This window comes from Trichechus manatus, unplaced genomic scaffold (assembly GCF_000243295.1).
Source record: "Trichechus manatus latirostris isolate Lorelei unplaced genomic scaffold, TriManLat1.0 scaffold00025, whole genome shotgun sequence".
Classification (NCBI taxonomy): Eukaryota; Metazoa; Chordata; class Mammalia; order Sirenia; family Trichechidae; genus Trichechus; species Trichechus manatus.
In genome coordinates, this window is record NW_004443961.1 from 17,911,034 (window position 1) to 17,932,446 (window position 21,413).

The 21,413-nt window shown below is 38.4% G+C and overlaps 1 protein-coding gene across 1 annotated transcript in view; it reads left to right on the forward strand.

Annotated features, from left to right (window-relative positions):
• ADAMTSL1 (ADAMTS like 1) overlaps positions 1-21,413 on the forward strand; it is a 200,224-nt gene that overhangs the window by 166,597 nt on the left and 12,214 nt on the right. The window contains exons 8-9 of the mRNA XM_004373511.1: positions 4,990-5,101; positions 10,439-10,577. Coding sequence (XP_004373568.1) covers positions 4,990-5,101; positions 10,439-10,577 — 251 coding nt within the window. The remainder of the gene's footprint in view (positions 1-4,989; positions 5,102-10,438; positions 10,578-21,413) is intronic.

Sequence of the window (21,413 nt, forward strand, 5' to 3'; positions counted from 1 at the left end):
AATAACTAGCATTTTCGCAAGCCCTATCCACTCTATATTCTGCCTAAAGAGGCAGCAAAGGAAACTGAAAGAAAAAAAGGAGTGCTTTTGAGTAAGGGTTGTTTCATGATACTGCTGCTTTTCATGAATTTATTATCATCATTTGGTGGAAATGATTAGTAATATCTTCAAGAAAACTGGCAGATGTATATAAAAACTTGACAACCATTCTAAGAATTTGTCACAAATAATAGTTTGTAATTCCAAAAGTACTTGAAAGGACCATGACCAGTGTATAGTTCACTTGTTAGTTCATTCGCTCATTCATTTATTCAGCAATTGTTTGAATACCTACTATGTGCTAAATATTATAAACGATGCTGAAGAAAGAGTGGTGAGCAAGATGAATGGTACCTGCCTCCGTGGAATTTACAGAATATGGATGAGAATGGAAATAAAATAGCAGTTACATAGTGAATAAGGAAGACCAAAGAAGAATTGGCACCTTTGAATTATGGTGTTGGTGAAGAATATTGACTATACCACGGACTACCAGAAGAACAAACAAATCTGTCTTGGAAGAAAGAATACAGTCAGAATGCCCCCTTAGAAGCGAGGATTGCAAGACTTCATCTTGTGTACTTTGGACATGTTACCAGAAGGGACCAGTCCCTGGAGAAGGACGTCATGCTTGGTACCGGGTCAGTGAGAGAGAGGAAGACCCTCAACGAGATGAACTGACACAGTGGTTGCAACAATGGGCTCAAGCATAACAATGATTGTGAAGATGGAGCAGGACCAGGCAGTGTTTCGTTCTGTTGTACATAGGGTCAGTATGAGTCAGAACCGACTCGACAGCACCTAACACCAACAAAATGAATACTGAATATTTATAAATATATAAGTGCGATGAAGAAGATCTTCTTTTTGTCGCATATTTGCAATCCAAAGCAAAAGCGTTTTTTTTTGCAGAAGTTCTTGAGGATATGGTATCAGTGTAACAGGCACACTGATTTATTTCCAAGCCCTCCCAAGTCATGAAATCCTTGCTTGCCCTGACAGCATTGTGACCAAATGGAGCCCAGAGGCTCACAGTAGTGAGTCCGCCCACAGCTCCCTTTGATGTGAGTCTTCTCAAGCCAGGCCACTCATAGGAGCAGCAGCTAAACTGCAGCCAAGACAGGTTGGGGGGACCCTGACTTCAGCCTCCCTGCTGCCCGACTGGAGCAAAAGTTTCCATAACACTAGTGAGAGAAAGAGACCTAGTTCAGGATTTCCTGAGGCTCAGAAATTGCCCTTTTCCCAACTGAGAAGAAAAAGAGTACGGCATTTCACAGCACTTCGTCTGGAAGAGCCTTTGTACACGTGATGATGTCTTTCACGGGTTTGTAGTTTCTTCTTGATTCTTTTGGTTTCACGTGGACTTAAAGCTCAATGATTACCTACATGCACACGTTTGCACCGCCTTGCAGCTTTATCATGACAGTGCAAATCCACTGCTATGGAAAGTAACCCGTTATTGTCTTCTCATCTGTTTGAAATGTAAGAAGTCATTGTATTAATTAGAATCATTGACACAGTGTAATTATAGGAAGAAAAGCTTGGTTCCGAACATTCTTTTTTCTTATTATTATAAGGAGATTAAATTGCATATGCCAGATGTGTTTAGCTCCCTAAACTAAAATTCTAAAGTGTCAAAATAAGACATTCAGCATACTCTTGAGACCTAGAACCTGATATTGGAGGATTTAGGATTTACTGAAGCTACAGACCTAATGACAGCAAGGGCGCAGCAGGCCAGAGTTAATAAACCAGAGAAAGGGAGTGTGTTGGTCTCGTTATCTGTAAACAACAGTTGGGCTATCGAGGTTAGGCATCAAGTTCAAGACCAGTTGCTGCAGGGTCAACTCCAAGTTGTGAAGACCCCAAGTCGTGACAACCCCGTGTGTGTCAGAGTAGAACTGTGTTCCATAGGGTTTTCAATGGCTGGTTTTTCAGAAGTAGATTGCCCGGGCTTTCTTCCAAGGTGCCTGTAGGTAGACTCAAACTCCTAAACTTCCACTTAGCAGCTGAGCACATTAACCATTTTCAGCACTCAGGGATTCCAGAAATCCAAGTTAGCCTCTCCTTTTTATTATAAGCATTTTTTTTTTCTATTTTAAAATGGAAAATTGAGATGATACTGAGAAGACAAGTACAAAGGCAGCACTAAAGATAAGGGCATACATCCTCACAACACTGCCGGGGATATTATTTAGTACCATGAAAAGAATGGTAGCTTTAGAACTAGGCAGACCTGAATTAAAATCCTAGCTTTGCTATTCCCTAGCTTTGTCACCTTGAGCAAGTCACTTAACCTCTCTGAATCCCATGTTTTTATCTGTAAATGTGGAGGATAATACAGAGTAGTTTTAAGATAAAATTTAATATAAATAAAATGTACCCTACACATGGTACAAACCTGATTGTGTCTGCTGGATTCTGACTCATAGCGACCCTGTAGTACAGAGTAGAACAGCCCCATACGGTTTCCAAGGCTGTAATGAAGCAGTTCAAAGCCCTGCATTGAACTTATTAAGAACAATATTCTTTTTAAGCTGCTTGTTTTCTTTTCTTCAACGAGGTGTTTACTAAGCCTCCCTCTAATCATCAAAATTCCTTATCATTCATTCATTCGTTCCTTCCTCTTAGGGCATGAGCTATTTTTATTGGTAACTTCCAGGGACCTGAGAAAAGGACTTGCTTCATCTTTTTGCCTTTTTAACCAGACCAAAAGACATGCCAGACAGTGTACAGATAATCTAGAACAAGATTTTTCCAAGGAAAGTTCTGTTATATCCTCCTCACTTTGGCGATAAGAAGGTGTGCTTTTTCTCACCACTTTCCTAGGACTCTATTTAATTCTTAGCATTTCAGAAGGGACCCCTGCAGAACAACCCATCTCTCTGGGTTTAAACACATTTCCCAGTCTTTTTATTTTTTCATGGAGGTTGTTCCAATGAGAGGCCTCTTCTAATAGTTTCCAGCATGATAACCACACATCCCAAGAGAGCTATAGGCTGAGAGCTCAGAAGTTTTCCAAAGAATGTGATTGATACTATATCCCTAAGCAAGCAATTAGGTATCCTGTATCTGACACATAGGATTGAGAAATATTAACCTGTAGGAACGGTTCCCCTTTTGTGAAAGACTCTCTATTGCTTCAGCTGGTTTTGTTTTAAAGTAAAGAATTTGTATCACTGTGTGTTCTAATTAGAAAAGACCTGGGTCCCAGTGTAGTATGGCATTCTGTAGCTTTTCTTTCTTTTTTCTCTTTTCCAGCTCTCCCAGACTTTCTGAGGAACATTTCTATTTTCCCATCCAAACATCAAAAGCTGATCTAGGGTTTGTTTTTGTTGTTAGGTGCCATCGAGTCAGTTTTCAACCTCATGTGACAGAGTAGAGCTGCCCCATAGGCTTTTGTTGTCTAATATTTACAGGAGCAGATCACCAAGTCTTTATCCTGTGGAGCTGCTTGGTGGGTTTGAACCACCAACCTTTCGGTTAGTAGTCAAACACTTACTGTATTTTTACACAAATAATGTGTGTCCCCTGCATTTGTTTGCTGGCTGCACCCTCCCCTGCCCACCCACAAGACATTTTCATAAGCTCACTATGCTAATTTTTTTATAGCAACTTGTGGAAGAGAACTGGCATGGCGGCACTTGTAAGGGTGCCTCAAGGTTGGGGGGTGGATGGGGAGTACGTGCTGGCAAACAAACTCAGAAGGCACGTTATTTGCGTAAAAATACAGTAACCATTGCACCACCGGGGCTCCTTGATCTAGGGTTCAGCACCTATGAATTTTTGGCCTTGTTTCTTCAGTGTTCCTGTTTTCCCTCTGCATCATAGGTGTTTAATCTGCTTGTTAAACTCAGTAGCAGAAAGCTAGAGCTATCTTAAAAAAAAAAAAATGAAGCCAAATCCATCAACTTACCCTGAATAAGGGGCAATCGGAACAGGGCTAGTGCTCAAAAACACTTAACAGAGACATTTTAGGCTTCATAATCGAGCTGGACTCTGATCCTCCCCTAATTGTTGTAATGTAACTGGAGTAAGAGAGCATCCTCTTTTGAGGACAAGAAATAGCCCATGCCTTGCCCAACAATCGAAGTGTTGTTTCACATGTCATTCTGTCTTCATTAAGGCATTGTTCATTTTAAGTATTTTATTCCTTCTCTTTCAGTTTGAGTATATTTTCTCAGTCTTGTACTTTTAAGAACCGTTACAAATTATTGTCTCACGTTTCCCCCCTTTTAAAAAAAGGAGGGGTTGAAATTTCCATAAGCACATTTTTATTTGAAAGTAATTGCTTTTCTAATATGTTAGGGTTTTTCAGAACTTGCTTCTTGGACCATCTGTCTAGCTTTGAATCGCCTGGATCCCTGGGTGTGGGCCCAGGAATCTGCATTCTAACAAACTTTCCATTGGTAACTTTGCACCTTAAAATACATGAATCAGTAAATTAAACCAGGAATCCCCATGTATGTCTCTGAGTGGGAAGAACTGCTTAATTCTCTTTTTTTTTTCCTTAACCAAAAACAGTATCTTTCATTTTCCACAGTTGATGACATTTATAATTTTTTAAGAAAAACTGTCTGTTTCTGAACCTGTATTTAAAAATCCACATAACTTTATCTGTTGTACCTGAGAGATTGGGAATAAAGAAGAGAGTGGGAATAAGTGGCTTGGAATAAGATTCTACTAGAATCATAAATTGAGACATTGCTGTCCCTTGTTCTATGGCAACAGAACAGAGAAGGGGTAGTAATAGTGATGGTATATGCAAGGGCCACTCCGGTTAAAAGGTAAGATAAGTGATATTGCCATTGCCACTTCTCTCCTGATGCGGTCCCTCTCCCAACTTAAGGCTATTGGTGGTATTATTTGGCTTTGTCCAAAGTTGCAAGGGACCCAAAAAGCACCCCCAGTGTCACACTAATTCCTCTACTTTCCTGTTGTCTCCTGCAGATTCGTAACGCGGGGCCTGCTGACAGTACAGTACAGTTCATCTTCTATCAGCCTATCATCCACCAGTGGAGGGAGACGGATTTCTTTCCTTGCTCGGCAACCTGTGGAGGAGGTAAACGGTGTTTGCTTAGCACAGAAACTGTTGGTTGCTTCGAGGAAACACTTGGCTATTGTAAGAGTAGAATCCCATTAGCATGGGAGACATTTAATGCTGTGGTACATTAGATCCTTTCTTCTGCATGGGGTCAAGTCCTAAAGCCCTCATGTAAGGCAGATATCTCAGTCAGTATGCTCCATGAATATTTTCTGTCTGTAGAGTCCCATTCCCATTGTCATCGAGTCAATTCCGACTCACAGCGACCCTATAGGACAGAGCAGAACTGCCTCATAGGGTTTCCAGGAAGCGGCTGGTGAATTTGAATTGCTAACCTTTTGGTTCACAGCCGAGCTCTTAACCACTATGCCACCAGGGCTCCTCAAATCATTTATATACTGTAATAAAACAAAAAGACCTCCATGGTTGATTAAGAAAACATTTCATTATACTTTGACTGCTAAATAAATCAACCATTTTCTAGTTCTTATATTGAGTCCTCCTTCGACACAGTGGCTAAGAGCTCGGCTGCTAACCAAAAAGTTGTCAGTTTGAATCCACCAGCCGCTCTTTGGAAACCTATGGGGCAGTTCTACTCTGTCCTATAGGGTCAGACTGGACGGCAATGGGTTTTTTTTTTTTAAGAGTCCCATTAAAGGAAAGTCTTTACTTTTTTCTTTGCCTCAGTAGAAGGCCAGGACAACAAGTATCATAGCTTAACAACAGCTTGGTCCTGAGGTGATTCCATTCATTTGAGAATAAACAACTCATCTGGTTAAAGTGAACTCATTTATTCAAGAGTCAAATGAAAGGTGCCTGTTAGGCTTGCTGTACTGTGGTGTTCCCAAAAGAATCAGAGATCGTAATTTAATCAAAGGAAATCATTTATTACTGGGAAAAAAAAAAAAAAAGCCGCACTGTAGACTTAGGCTCAGTTATTTTTTTGGCTTCTCCCTGTTATTCATGTATTAAAAGGAATACCATTTGCCTTATTTATTCATTAAACTGCATCTCTCTAGATAAGTCAAAAAATGAATTCCTGTCTCTGCTCCATCATGTCTGCCACATTGGCAGCACTTTGTGTTACTGGAAAAGGTTTTGTTTTTGTTTTTTTTTGCTCTTCATAATTTAATGGTTGCATAATAATTGCTTTGAATATTTCACAATGATTTATTTAGCCATTCCCCTAAAGCGGATCATTTTGTTCATTTAAACTTTTCTACTATTATAATGACTAACTTAATACCTAAGTATTTTTCTCCTTTCAGATTATTTCCTTTGCATAAATACTCAGGAGTGAGGTTACTAGATCAAGGAGTTTCAGAATTTTTGTGGCTATTGGCATATATTACCAAAATTCCTTCCAGAAGGATAACTAGCAGTATGTGAATATTTTAGTTACATTGCCAACTGAGCCAGCATTTGTGGATTTTCATCTTTTTGAAGTTTTGCTATTTTAATGGATATAGAATTGTATGTATATTCCTTAAAAAGCCAGCTTATCAAATAAGTTCTAGCTCCAGCTTCATGGAAGCCGGTTAACTGTCTGACTTTAAGCAGCTTATCCACATAGGTGGTTCTTGTTAGGTGTTGGTTGCCATTGAGTCAGTTCCAACTCATGACAACCCCATGTGTTCAGAGTAGAACTGCTCCATAGAGTTTGCAAGGCTGTGACCTTTTCGAAACAGATCACCAGGCCTTACTTCTTACTTCTGAGGCTTCTCTGGGTGGGTTTGATCCACACAGATATTACTAGATTATTTTTTTAGTATTATTGTACTTTAGGTGAAGATTTACAGAACAAACTAGCTTCTCATTAAACAATTAGTACACATATTGTTTTGTGACATTGGTTACCAACCCCACGACATGTCAACACTCTCTCCTTCTCGACCTTGTCCCTATTACCAGCTTTCTTATCCCCTCCTGCTTTCTTATCCTTGTCCTGGGTTGTCGTACCCCGTTAGTCTTGTTTTGTTTTATGGGCCTGTCTAATCTTTGGCTGAAGGGTGAACCTCAGGACTGACTTCATTACTGAGCTAAAAGGGTGTCCGGGGGCCATACTCTTGGGGTTTCTCCAGTCTCTGTCAGGGCAGTAAGTCTGCTCTTTTTTTGTGAGTTAGAATTTTGTTCTACATTTTTCTCCAGCTCTGTCCAGGACCCTCTGTTGTGATCCCTGTCAGAGCAGTTGGTGATGGTAGCTGGGCACTATCTTATTACTAGATTATTTTGACAGGGGATAAGAAGGCTTATACCTCTAAATGGAAACACATGATTATCCATCAGTTTTTGTAAAACATAAGATCATATGACATGATTTATTTTTAGCTACGTTATTTGTATCTGCATAATTTGAGTAAACCACTTAAAATGTGGTTCTATAGAGCAATACAGGATTTTAGCTGAAAAGCAGTCATTCAGAAATGCCATCAAGTGCTTTTACTTCTGTTGTTAAGTAACTACTAATTCAGCTTTTTAAGCATTTCAATAGAATAGTGTTTCTAGTTGCTCTGTCTGTCCTGAATAGAAAATTGCTTTGTACAAAAGTAAACTGCCAGTCACTCTGATGTTTTATGGGAATGTGTGATTTTGATACACATTCTAATGACTAGCACAGGAAAGAGTTTCAAAGAAAGAAATCCACAGAAATAAATTTTTAGTTTTTTCTTTTTTTCTTTTTAAATGAAAATGCTTTGTGAGAAGTAACAATTCAATTATGTGTCTGCCTACTATGCCAGTTTCACACAGAGCTGCTCTTTGGAGTATAATTTCAGTAACCTTGACGATGACTCGCTGTATAAGAAGGTAATTAATGTTAAATTCATATAGATTCAACCCCTTTGGGCCTCACATTGCTTTCCTCCAAGTGAAGAAGTAAAACCATCAGTAATTTCAAATATTTTTAGCTACTGAACCCTTTCTTAAAAGGAAACCTTGCTAAGAGGCCCAGATAAAAGGAAAATTGTTCTGATGCAGAGATGAGGGATGTGTGCGGGGCCCACTGTGTGGAAATTTCTGAAGAAATTAAATCTAACTTCCCTCTTAGGCTTCTGGTTTCAGATTCGATTGGTAGGCCATTTTGCTAAGTGTAAATGATATTGTTGTTATTAGGTGCCGTCGGGGTCAGTTCTGACTCATAGTGACCCTGCGTACAACAGAACAAAACACTACCCGGTCCTGCACCACCCTCACAGTCATTGCTTGTTTGAGACCATTGTTGCAGCCACCGTGTCAATCCATCTCGTCTTGGGTCTTCCTCTTTTTCACTGACCCTCTACCTTACCAAGCATGATGTCCTTCTTCAGGGACTGGTCCCTGCTGATAACGTGTCCAAAGTACGTAAGATGAATTCTCGCCATCCTTGCTTCTAAGGAGCTCTCTGGCTGTACTTCTTCCAAGACAGGTTTGTTTCTTCTTCTGGCGGTCCATGGTATATTCAGTATTCTTCACCAACACCATAAATCAAATGCTTCAATTCTTCTTTGGTCTTCCATATTCATTGTCCAGCTTTTGCATGCATATGAGGCAGTGAAAATACCATGACGTGGGTCAGGCACACCTTAAGTCCTCAAGGTAACATCTTTGCTTTTTAACACTTTAAAAAGGTATTTTGCAGCAGATGGCTACTCTTAAATACCTTGGGACTCCTTAGAAAACATGATTAGCTGATGATTTTGATTATTTGCTTCATTTTACTTCTGAACTTTTCTTTTTACACAACTTTAACAGCTTCAAAGCAACATTTTTAGACTGGAAAATTATGATTTTGAAAGTTCATAATCTCAGATTTATAATTTGCTTGTTGTTTGTACCTTCATCTTACTACAATGTAAATCCTGTCTTTGAGCAGAAATTATTGTATGGAAAAATATGGAATGATTAGCTTGTTGTATAATTGTCTGTTTTAGACTAGAATGTAATATAAAAATAAAGACATAGGACTTACCTAAAATAAAATTTTGCTGCTTGTTTTTATTATAAAAGGATTTAATAGACCATGTGTTCTTACCTGTTACTTTCATTACTTTCCATGCTTTTCATCTTTATAATAAAATTTTAAATGGTTTTTTTTTTTTTAGGTCTTTAATGAACAATTAATTTTTGTGGGTGGTCTGGGAACACAGCCTCAAGTCAGGAAATCAGGCTTAAAAGCCTCCTTCTGATTTCCTAAAATCTTTTGCAAGTCCTTTAACCTCTCTAAATCTTGTTTTCTAATATATATTTAGCAGTAACAGTACTCAACCACCTGCCAGGGAATGGGGGGAGGGGCTCAGGGTTAGAATGATACAAACACCTAAATTCCTTTTTAAAAAATTGTGTACATTTGTTTTTTGCCCCAAGAATCTAAATCCTCTTCACCACCCCATCAGAAATCCATAGGACAGTGAAGGGGCAGGTAGGAAGGTAAAGCACAGTATGAAGAGAATGAAGTATTGTCCAGCAATATTTTATTTATTTTTAAAGAGGCTTCTCTAAACAGTGGAAATTGATGGTCTGGTGACTAAGAAATTGGCTAGAGACTGCATTTAAGGAGATATAATAAACAATTTTGGGTGAAGGAAAAAATAGAACATTAGGGAGTTTTTTTTTTAAGTTCTGGAGGGAAACTTGGGGTTCATGATGGCTACTGTTGTAGTCTTAATCTTCCATTTATTTAGCTCAATCCATTGAGGTTGAATTTAGGCAAAAAATAATGTTCCATGACAGCTGGCAGGACTTGATCTTGTGCTGTATCACGCTGACCCGCATTAACCAAGGGGTGCAATGTTGGAGTTTTTAGGGGGCAGAGGGGTTTATTCTCCCAGTGTCCAAGATACCAGGGTATCAGTTTAGCATCCTTGGATAAAACGGTTGGTAAATAAATAAATACTGGCAGTCTTTGTTGGATGCAGAATTCTGTGGTAGGCTTTTAGATTACACAAAAGAGATCAAAAGAATACTTACTTCTTACACCAGAAACTGAAATCCATTGCCGCCGAGTCCATTCAGACTCATTGTGACCCTATAGGACAGCGTAGAACTGCCCCATAGGGTTTCCAAGGAGCAGCTTTTAACCACTACACCACCAGAGTTTCTGCAGTATGTCAAAATCTGGCTATGCATTTATGTAGTTCAAGGCCTAGTATATAATTTATTAAAATTTGAGGGGAGTACTTAAGAAATAGAACACAGTATTTGAGATCTTCAAAAATTAGTGAGCCTTCCAATTACATGTCTTTTAACCTGAAAATGATCCAAGCATTGGGGGAGAATTTCCATTAGTATGAAGTGACAAAAAAGCGTAAAGAAATATATTGCATTGACATGTATATATTGCATGACATTTAAACTTGCCTGAACGGTTTGATATTACAGGTTACCAGCTGACTTCCGCTGAGTGTTATGATCTTCGAAGCAACCGTGTGGTTGCTGATCAATACTGTCACTATTACCCGGAGAACATCAAACCCAAACCCAAGCTTCAGGAGTGCAATTTGGATCCCTGTCCGGCCAGGTCAGTCAGACTTGCTAGTTCGTTTATAATAAACATAAACCAAGTTCCAAATAAGCTTTTTAAATGACAATTTAAAAGTTTACATTAAAAATAAAAAATAAGTATTACTGTCTAGTGTCCATTCCTAATCATGTGTTATTATTACCCTTAACCTGTGCTTTTGCTGCTACATAATGCCATCTCAGTATCTACATATCTTCCGTTTGAAGCACTCTTCAAAGTCATTTCTCTTCTTACTTCTTTTCATTCTGGTTGAGTCTCTCCTTAACACGGCACAGGCCAGTGAACTACTGCATGCTCTTGACAAACGCGGTAGCACAATGTTCTCAGGTCTCCTGTCATTTTAACTCTGATATCTGATCAATGACATGATCAGAACAAATTATATTTTAGGGTCACAGATGACCCATTCTAGCCTGTGGGTGTTCTGCATAGATTGAATAGAATCAAAACTAGTCTAAAATAGTCCCGCTACATTTGAGCAAACACCACAGCCTTTGTTAAAGAGAAATCAGAACTTATTTCCAATGGTCAGATTTTTTTAAAGGTCTTTTAAATTAGGAGCTTCAAAGAGATACTTTCACACATCATTGCTTGCTTTTGGGAACCATAACTGGCCCTCAGATTACTTGCAGGATCAAGAACCAGACTGATGAATGAAATATTTCAGATGATGAGTAGTCCTAGAAGCGCAGGCCAGGAATGTTACCATGTGTATAACATTTGCCTTCGTAGTTACACTACTACTTGAAGATGCTCTTCAGTAACTTTGCTTACTCATTCTCAACTTATAAGAAGGTAACAAGAAGACTCTTCCCTTATAGAGTTATTCATGAAGACCAAAAGATAATCCCTTTCCAAGCTTCTTGAATTTCTAAGGAATACCTCTATGTTATTTTTTAAAGCCACAGGATACTAATTATATATACATAAAAGCCAAGGTTTGAATAGTTAAAATACTTTATGAGAAATATGAATACAAATCATTCTATCTTTGCATTGTAGATAATGCAATATTAATTTTTGTTTTTTGTTGTTACCTTTCAAAAATTTGTATTCTTGTGTACTCTCTCTGCCTTATATTCATGAATTCTAAATTCTATATGTGATGTGAAATTGCTCTTACTAATTAACTCACAAGAACCGTATTCCTAACTTATACGTGAACTCGGAATAACAGGTTCTCATTAAGGAAACAGAAAGAATAGCTATTTTATAACTGTAAAATTTGATTGAAGTGTAATTTAGCTTCACATTACACCAGAATATTGTCTATTAAAAATTGGGTATGGTATAAAACTGAATGAGGTGTTAAAATTTTGCCTCGATTGCTTTATTTTGGAAATATCAAGGGTTTGAAGTATTTTTGGCCAAGATAATTATAGTCCATGCAATTCAACCCTATTTTAAAAGTATTCTACTCATTATGTATCTTTATCCATACCTATAATAGGAATATCGGTGGGTGAAAAGCATAGTTATCTTAATTCAGACAGATGACCTCACCTATAGACTGTGAAGCTCTTATACACACTTCCATGAAAATTTGTATGTATTCCAGGAGAAATAAGGGATTCATTTGCCACAACTCCATAAAACTTCTCTCCCAACTAGGAAGAAATTTCAGTGAAAAGATGACTACGGAAGACAGTTTTGAAATAAAAGCATTTTGTTAATGTTAAGAAAAAGTTTAATAATCAGAAAAAAATTACCTTTTTTGGCCTCTGATTTTTATCCACTCTCTCTTCTCAGTTGGCATAACATTTTTGCTTATTTTCCATTATCCAAAAACAAAAGACCATTCTACATCCAGAGAAATCTGCCTGTGAAATTTATGCTTTTTCTATGCCATGTGTTATTTTTAAAAATCTAATACAGCACATGTATAAATGTTAGGACAGGTGGCTCTTTAAAAAGAAGAAAAGTAGGAAAGGGAAAAACAAAAACTAGGTTAGAGACAAATGTCAGGAAGCTGCTGATTTATTGAAGAAGTAATTAGACGAAGCTGTAATAATTAAGACTTACCACTAGGAAAGGTTTAGGGGCAAAATGCTTTAGTAGATATGCTACTCTGAGGCTGTTACTTCGGGATTACTGTGAAATTCATTGAACTCATTTGCATATCCGGCATCAAAGCAACCCTTGCAAAATGAAGGGAGAATCAGAAGTTATGGTCTGAGAAAAGTAGATAGAAGACTCTCCAACATCGGTCTACCTTTTCGTTAGACATGGAAGAATCAAAGCCCTAAGAGACTGTTCAGTAACTACCAATTTAATTTTCCAATAATAAAATTAGGAGTAACACAATGACATTAAGCCAAGGGCTTTGTGTTCAAAAGAGAAACCCCTAAAAGAGAAAACATAGAGGTTCTTTATACTGATAAAGTCACATTTTTTTTTTTATTTCAAAATTTATTATCTAGCCATTGAGATATTTGTTCATTCTTCCACATCAGAGTGGGAGTTTTAGCCTACTATATATTATTTAGGAAACCCTGGTGGCATAGCGGTTAAGAGTTCGGCTGCTGACCAAAAGGTCAGCAGTTCGAATCCACCAGGTGTTCCTTGGAAACCCTATGGGGCAGTTCTGCTCTGTCCTGTGGGTTTGCTATAAGTCGGAATCAGCTCAACAGCAATGGGTTTGGTTATTATATATATATTATTTAAAAGCAAAATTCCACTCAGGATAGCCAAGTTTCTCCCACATCAAAAGAGGGAAGTACCATGGACAGCAAAAAAAACAGCAAATAATTAAATCTATAACCTTAGGCTTAAATCGCTTTGCCTCTCTGAGCCTTAGTTTTCTCATCCACAAAATGGGAGTGGGAAGGTTTCTTGTGTTAAATTAGTGGTTTACACACTGACCCCACAGACCATATTGTTATACAGGGTTCTTTTCATTTAATTTCATTTGATATATTTTGAAGTATTTTAAAACCATAATTCACAACAAAAGATATGAAACAACTCTTTTTAACTTATTCAAGAAAAGCTAAATTGTAAACATTTTTGAAACCGTTGTAAAAATGTTATACTACCAATGTAAATACTTTTTGTATAACCCTCACAATTAAGTTCGTGTCTAACTGCCAAGTAAGTATCACAAGATTGGCAAGGTGAGCTGTAAAAACTGTTACCATTTGTAACTGCTTCTCTGTGATAATAAGAATTTCCTCAATGCTATGCATCTAAAACCAAAAGAAACCAGAAAAACTGCGTGCAGCAACCATTAGCCATTATTCCTGATACGTAGTTTTTTCTTTTTACCAAAATAGCTTCACTGTTGTCATTAATTTGCTTTATAATAAGTAAATGTTATGCGTTTGAAATAAGATATTAGAATTTTGATAGTAAGTATCACTAGTATTAGTTTAATACGCCACATAAAGCCTTTCAATGACCAAAACATTTATAAATCACTTCTTGTTACTGTGTCTATGACACCTTCCAACTTCCAACTCAATGATTGTAAGTATCAGTCATTATTTTAGCTTCAAGAAGTAAAAAAACAGCTTCCTAATACATGAACAACTTCTGGGGGTTCTCTTAAATCAAAAGTGGGACCTGGCACAGGAAACCAGTGGCATTGAGAGTCTCTGAAATAGCTCACTCCTTACCATCTGCCCATTTTTTGTTTCTCATTCTTCCATTTGCTCCTCCTCCTTTCTTTGCTTCCTTTGTTTCATTATTGTTGTTGTTCCTTCTTTGTTTTCCTTCTCATTTTCTTCCTTTTTCCCTTTTTTATGCTCACCAACAACATCCACTGGCTTCCATGATTATGGATTAGTCCATCTAGTGGTATCTTTTCAAAATTTTTTTTTCCTGATTCCAAATGCAAATTTAGAAACAGTGATGAATTAAAAGGCTATAATGAAAGCCATAAAATTCCCTAATAACCCCCAAGACCCACAGATAACCACTGTTACAACTTTTGATGTATTTCTTTCCAGTCATGTCTATAATGGCATAGATGAATTCATAAACTGTATACAATAGCCACTTGGAATTCAATGATTTGGCATTTTTGGTTTCCACTCTTCTAAAGCAAGCCTGAATGTCCACGACCCGTAGTAACTTGTCGTTTTGCTAGGGCGGGAATTTGAGTCACTTGCCCTAAAAGATCAACAGTTGAGTGTAGCTGACTGCTCAGCAATTTCATCCTAAGAAGACTTTGTGGCTCTCTGCTGGTGTCATTTATGCAGTGATTAGTATGTGCTGATAAAATACTTTCTTAGCCAAAAGTCTTCTCAGAAAGGAAGCCAAGACTTAGTGTTTATAATGGAAGTGAAGACAAAGTGAATTCTAAAAATTTGACGAATTTTAGCTAAAATTAAGATTTCTCATTGGTGACTCAGAACTATGACATCACTAACCCCATCATGTGCTCTCTAGAGGGTGTGTTATATGTTCTGGTGGTAGTCTCAACTTGGGCATTTCCAGAAGTCCAGAGACAAGCCCCCGCATGTCTGCCAGTTGTCTACTGCTATTTACCTCGTTTTCTGCTTCATTCACTTAATGTTCTTTTCTGAGTTCTTTCCCAGGAAAAGATCTAATCAAATGTAAACTTCTCTCTCGTGCCTGCCGTGCTATCGGCATAGCTTCTGTCTTACACCAGGGCCATTTTTTGGAATGCATTGCCTGCTGTTTTGCAGTGGTTTGTGTTTTCTTCGCCTCTCGGGTGAAGGATCCAGTGCATCATATGGTCAAAAAGCCTCAAAAATGTGTGCCTATGGTTCAGTAATAACTTAAGAGGCATAGTTTAGTTCAGCTAGTAAGCACCTTATGTTTTCAGAGCAGCATTAGTTGTCTACTATGCTTTATTAGAAAATGACTGGTCAGTCAGAATTTACAGCATTTACCTTATGCAGCTGTGTCTGTGAGACATGCATGACTGTTAAGGCTGTCTGAGCGAAATTGTGGAAGACATTGTTGGTGAGGAGATCAGAGAACCACCTTTTCAGATTTTTTTGGCATAGACCTCTCGTTTTCTTTCCAGGGCAGTAATGAAGGGGACTAAAGTTGGCAAGGGTTAGACAAGTGAAAAAAGCTCTCACTCATCACACTATCGTGGTCACAGTCATTAGCAAGCAAATCAGATTCTAGCTAAAACTGCATCCAGATTTCTCCTTCCCTCAAGGAATTCAGAGCAGCAACCCTAAATAAATGCCCAAACTTGTATGCCCCAACCAGCAATTCTTGATGAGTTCAAATGGATTTTTTGTGGGTTTTTTTTTGTCCAGCTCCATGTAGTTTGCCTGTGAATTGCAAAAATTATCCCTGGCCATGGACCAAATTGTGAACAGAGCCTCAGAAATGAACCCTAACGCAATTTTAAGGAAACGCTCTTTGCGTGGTCAGAGGCAATGTGTGTAGTGTGCATGTCAAAACCTGGATTCTCACCCTAACTTGGTGACCAAGGAGTCAAACAGCAAAACAGCCTGATGGTTAGGAGTAGGAGCTTTGGAGTAAAACAGCCTGACAGGGTCGCCTTCAGTAAATTACTTATTCTCACTAAGCCTTAGTTTTTTCCTCTTGTGGAAGAAGGGTAGTAACAGTACTTAGCTCATAGAGTTGTCATGAGGAATAAATGGTGTAATATATTTAAAGAGCTTAGCAGAGGGCCTAACACATGATAAGCACTCGATAAATGCTAGTTAATGTAGCCATTATGATTGAGATCATGATTAAGATAATGTTGATGTTGCCTCAGGCAAAACTCCTAAACTCTCCAAAACTCAGCTTTCTCATCCATGAAAGAAAAAATAGAACTCTAGTATTCTATATGGGTCTAGAAAAGTTAATTTCATATTTTTTGTTTTAACAACAGGAGACATATACTCCTGGGAGAATGTCTTCATGCAATTAAAAGGCATTTATCAGATTTTTAAAATCTAATGACCATGAGAAATTAAGATAATTAGCATCTCCAGAAATCTCAGTTCACAAGTGTTTGCTACCCCTACTTAACTATCTGTGAGACTTTGCTGTTTAAATCACTATAACAGAAGGGATTTTTGCCATGTGCATCTCCAAAAAGGACGACTCAGTGTAAGAACCAGAAAATGGTTGGTTTATTTAGCAGTCAAAGTATAATGAAATGTTTTCTTAATCAACCATGGAGCTCTTTTGTTTTATTACAGTATGTAAATGATTTAGAAAAGTAACAACTTCCTTTTTATCAATCTCATTGAAATAAACCGTTTTAAGCAATTAATGAGTAAGCAGTAGGAACAACCACCATAAAAATCCCATTTCCACCTTTATATGTTATTTTTAATGGGATAAATAAAAGTAGAGTTCTGGCACTTTTTAGAATGCATGATCGTACCCTTGCCAACCTTGTAGACATACCACGTATCTTCAAATAATCAGTTATAACTCTGTTATTGGGGCAATTGTCTACCAAGCCCGCTCATTAGTAATAATAATGATCACTTCTTATATTACATTTTAAACTTTATGAAAGTATAGTTATTATACAATTCTTAAAAGTAACTTGTGAGTTACTAGAACAGGTATTGTCATCATCCTTGTTTCTAACCTCAATCTATCAGTTTGTAGCCATGTGACTTTACTAGCTAAATAACTTCTTTACTTAACTCTCTAGGCTTGAGTTTTGCAACCTGTAAAATTCCTGCCATAGAATAGCTGTGAGGATCAAATGAGATAATGCACGTAAAGCTCTTAGAAAGATGCCAAGCACTTAACAAGTGTCAACAGTCATTATTAAATTGAGACCCAAACAGGTAAAATGACTTGTCCAAAGTCACTTGTATTGAAGTTTACAAAGTACTTTCACATCCATTATTATCTCATTTGAGTTTTATAATCCATAGGAGGTTAACAGGACAGAGATTATCATCTGTATTTTACAGATGACAAAACTGAAGCCCAGAGAGGTTAAACTGACTTGCCCCAAGTTAGAAAGGGCAAAAGAAAGAGCTAGCCTGTGGATTTAAGTGCTTCCAGACCCATAGCTTCTTCTATATTGCATAAATGCAGGCAGCCTGATCCCAAGAGCAGCATTCAGGCCATCCTTCCCAGAGTCACCCTTGTTCTCCATGATGCCTTCAGCAACCTTCGAGATCTGATTCAAACCCAACCTAGATTTCCATAACCAGCACAGAACTGCCAACCATATCAGTGCAGAGTTTGGTGCCCTGGGTCTTTTAATTGACCACATACCCAGGTGTGAACCAAGCCTCTTTACTATAAGTGTGAATACTGATATTGACTGAAACCAAACAGTGACCAAATCCCTTAGGGCAATACAGCAAAAGGCAAACTAAGCCCAGGAGACAGATAGCATTTTTAGGTTTATGGGAAATATTTGCCCCACTTATTGAAAGCAGTTTAGAAATTGCGTTCATTAATATCAAGAATGGTTAACCACAGAAATGTAGATGTGAGCAAATATTTTGCAACAAATGATCAAAACCTCTCCGGTAGAGTATTACAGCAGAAAATAAACTTATATCTAAAAAATCTTTTAAGGTCCCAGACAATGATGCAGGGTTCTTTTGGTCTGGTTCTAGTGTAGCCCAAATAAATGAATGTTAGCTACCTGTTACTATGGTTTTTAAAAAATCACTGTGACCTGTTTATAGAGTATTTTTACATTTGCTGAATCCCAGCTTGTCTCTTCAAATAATAGGGGAGCCTGCTGTGTTTTATGAATTCACCAAATGTTAGAGTAGGAAGGATTTTGAGATAATCATCTCATTTCGTGGTTTTCAAAATGTGTTCCTCAGAGCTCCGAGTTCTGCCCTCGGTAGCCACTAGAAAGAGGACAGGTGAGCTAGAATTTGATGGGATAGGTTTCCAAGCACCCATTCTTACTTCTTCTTAGAACTCCTGATCTCATCCCATACTTATATTTGGCAGAAGACCACAACCCAGGTTCAGATGTGACAAACTCAAGGTCACAGAGAAAGAAACAGGCAGAGAGGAGAACTGGCCTTCCATCTCCCAGCTCCTCAGATGTCCTTTCCTCATTATGCCATGCTCGTTTGTGCTCTACCACTCATGAAAGAGCAAAGTGCTTGTGTGCCTTCCAACTTTTTATCACCTCTCTCCTGCCCCATTCTCAAAGGTTGCTTAGGGAGTGGCTGCTCCTTTGCCCTGAGATTGTCTGGAGAAGATGGAGTACCATTTCCATGCCAGCACTCCTTCCACCGCCCACAATTTCATTCATTCTTTTATTGAGTAACTACCCTGTGCCAGGTTCTGTGCTTGGTGCCATGGGAAAGACAAAAATGAATCAGCTAGAGTATGTGCCTCAACATTGTCCACTACTTTGTACAGTTTCAAAGCAACATGGTATCTGAAAGACATATGAAGCAGAAAGAGAAAATCAAAAATAACAGCTTTCCTAGCTGTGGCTGGGAGAGTCTCAATGGAAGAGATCCACAGTCAAGGCAAGCAGGCTAGGCACACAGTTACCATTAAGCAGTCCTTTCTCTGCCTCAGCTTACCCAATGAACCCTACCTGCCCAAACCACCTTCCTCAACTGCCAAACCACTGTCCAAAAGACGGCCTTCTCACAAAGATAGCAGAGCTCCAAAAAGGAATGAGGTAGGACTAAAGATGTGCGCAGTGAGTGGCAGTTTATTTGGAGTTTCTTTCCCTCCTTTTACTATTTTATAACCTTGGGGGGTTTTTTGAGTTCTTGTTTTAATTCTCAATGGTAGTTATGTTGCTTACCTTTGCTTCTGCACACCAGTGACATGATTTCATTCATTGATTATTTACTAATTGCCTGTGTGCAGGACACTGTGCTAAGATATACAGTAAAGGACCAATATGGACTCTGCTTCATGATGTTAAACTAAAGGAAAATGTGTACGTAGGTAGAAGTTATTACATAGGGAAAGGGGTGACAGGAAGTTAAAGTGGTACAGGTGTTTGGAAGATGGAGGGAGAATTTCTGGCTAGATGATGAGAGAGAAAGTAAGGAAAGACTTTAGAGAGGTAGCACTTGACTCAGATTTCATTTGTGCATTATGGAGTCACCTTAGGCCCTCGACTTGGGAAGCAGAATATTGGAGATGTTGCTATGACAGCAATGGGTAGACAGGATTGGAGGCGGGAAAGGCTGCAGGCAGAGATATCTACTAGGAGACTGCTGAAAAAAGGGCCCAAACTTGAGTTAAACCAAAAACCCCATTGCCATTGAGTCGGTTCTGACTGACAGCAAACCTATAGGAGGAGGTATATTTAATGGACATTGCTGTTGCTGAGGTGGCAACTGGTAGCACTGACTGTCTGTAGGGAACAGCGAAAAGAGAAGCAAAGATGGTCTCACAGCATCTAGCCGGGATGGATGGGCAAATGGCAGTGCCCTGGACGGTAATAGTCATCACAGGAGAAGAAGCAGTTTGCACAGGAAGATGATGAATTGTCAGGGACGTACTGAGCTGGAAAAACCTAGTGCATATCTAGCTGTGAGACGGTTAGAAACGAGGATTTGCAGCTCAGAAGAAGAGGCAAGAGGTCGCGAGAGATTGACTTAGAGAAGACAGTTGAAACCAGGAAAGGGGCTCCTTATGGTTCATTTCCATTCTCTCTCTCTCTCACGCACACACACATACACATACGCACACAAATAAAGTGCCCATACAGTTAGTTACATTAGAATTTTTCTTGTAGAGAAGGAGTTATCACAAAATGTAAATTCCACAATGGAGTAGTATGCAGCCTGATTCGGGCTTGATTTTGAGAGTCAGGGATATCATTTCACCACAAAGACTCAAACATCTCTAAGTAACACATAGGATTTGAGGAAGTAACCTCTTTTAATCCAGTTATATCCCATTTGCAAATGTTTCTTACACTTTAAGATGTTTGTCTTAAGTGTTCTAATTTTTGTGATTGCAAAAGGTAATCTAGTATAGAAAACTTCAGAAATGAGAAACACAAAAAGAAGAAAGCAAAATAACACCCATAATATAATCAAAATGCCAGAAATTGACAGGTGTTAATCTTAGGTCTTTTTCTAATAAATGCATGTCTGTTTGCATGTACACAAATATATATACATGTGTACACATATATACACACACATCTATATACATATTTTAAGAAAATGATAGTGTAGATGAAATATAAGTGGACACATTTTCATAGTATTGTGGATCATATTGTACCTTCTATTTTGTGTTCAATTTTTTTCAGTTGACTCTACATTTGAGCATTTTTCTGTGTCCTTAAAAATGGTTCAATAAACTACAGTTTTATGTACTGCATAATATTTCATTATGGGAACCTGCCATAACATTTAAACATTCTCCTGCCATTAAACAATTAAGTAGGCCTTGTATTTCAAAAGGATGAGCGGAATGTCTTTCTGCTACTTCTTAACAAGCCCAAATCTCCACATAACACTATAGTACTCCAGAGCAATCCCTTCCTCCTCTCCCCCTTGTCTTCTTCCCACTACTCCCCCTGACAGTGGGATATTAGATGGAGTCAGGTCACCGCCCTGTTTAAGAAGTATCGGAGCGGTAAGGATAGTTAAGGCAATGGAAAATGAGCAGTTTTCCTCCTGAACCAACTCTTTCTTTTATGTTCCCTTTTTAATTGTTTTTTTCATCATTTTTGCCTCCTTTGTGGCACAGTGGTTAGTTAAGCACTCGGGTGCTAACTGAAAGATCAGCAGTTAGAGCCCACCAGAAGCTCTGTGGGAGAAAGATGTAGCAGTCTGCTTCCATAAGGATTACAGCCTCAGAAACCCTATGGGGCAGTTCTACTCTGTCCTACAGGTTTGCTATGAGTCACAGTCGACTCAGTGGCAGTGGGTTTGGTTTCTTTTGGTTTTGCCTCCTTTACAACTCCAC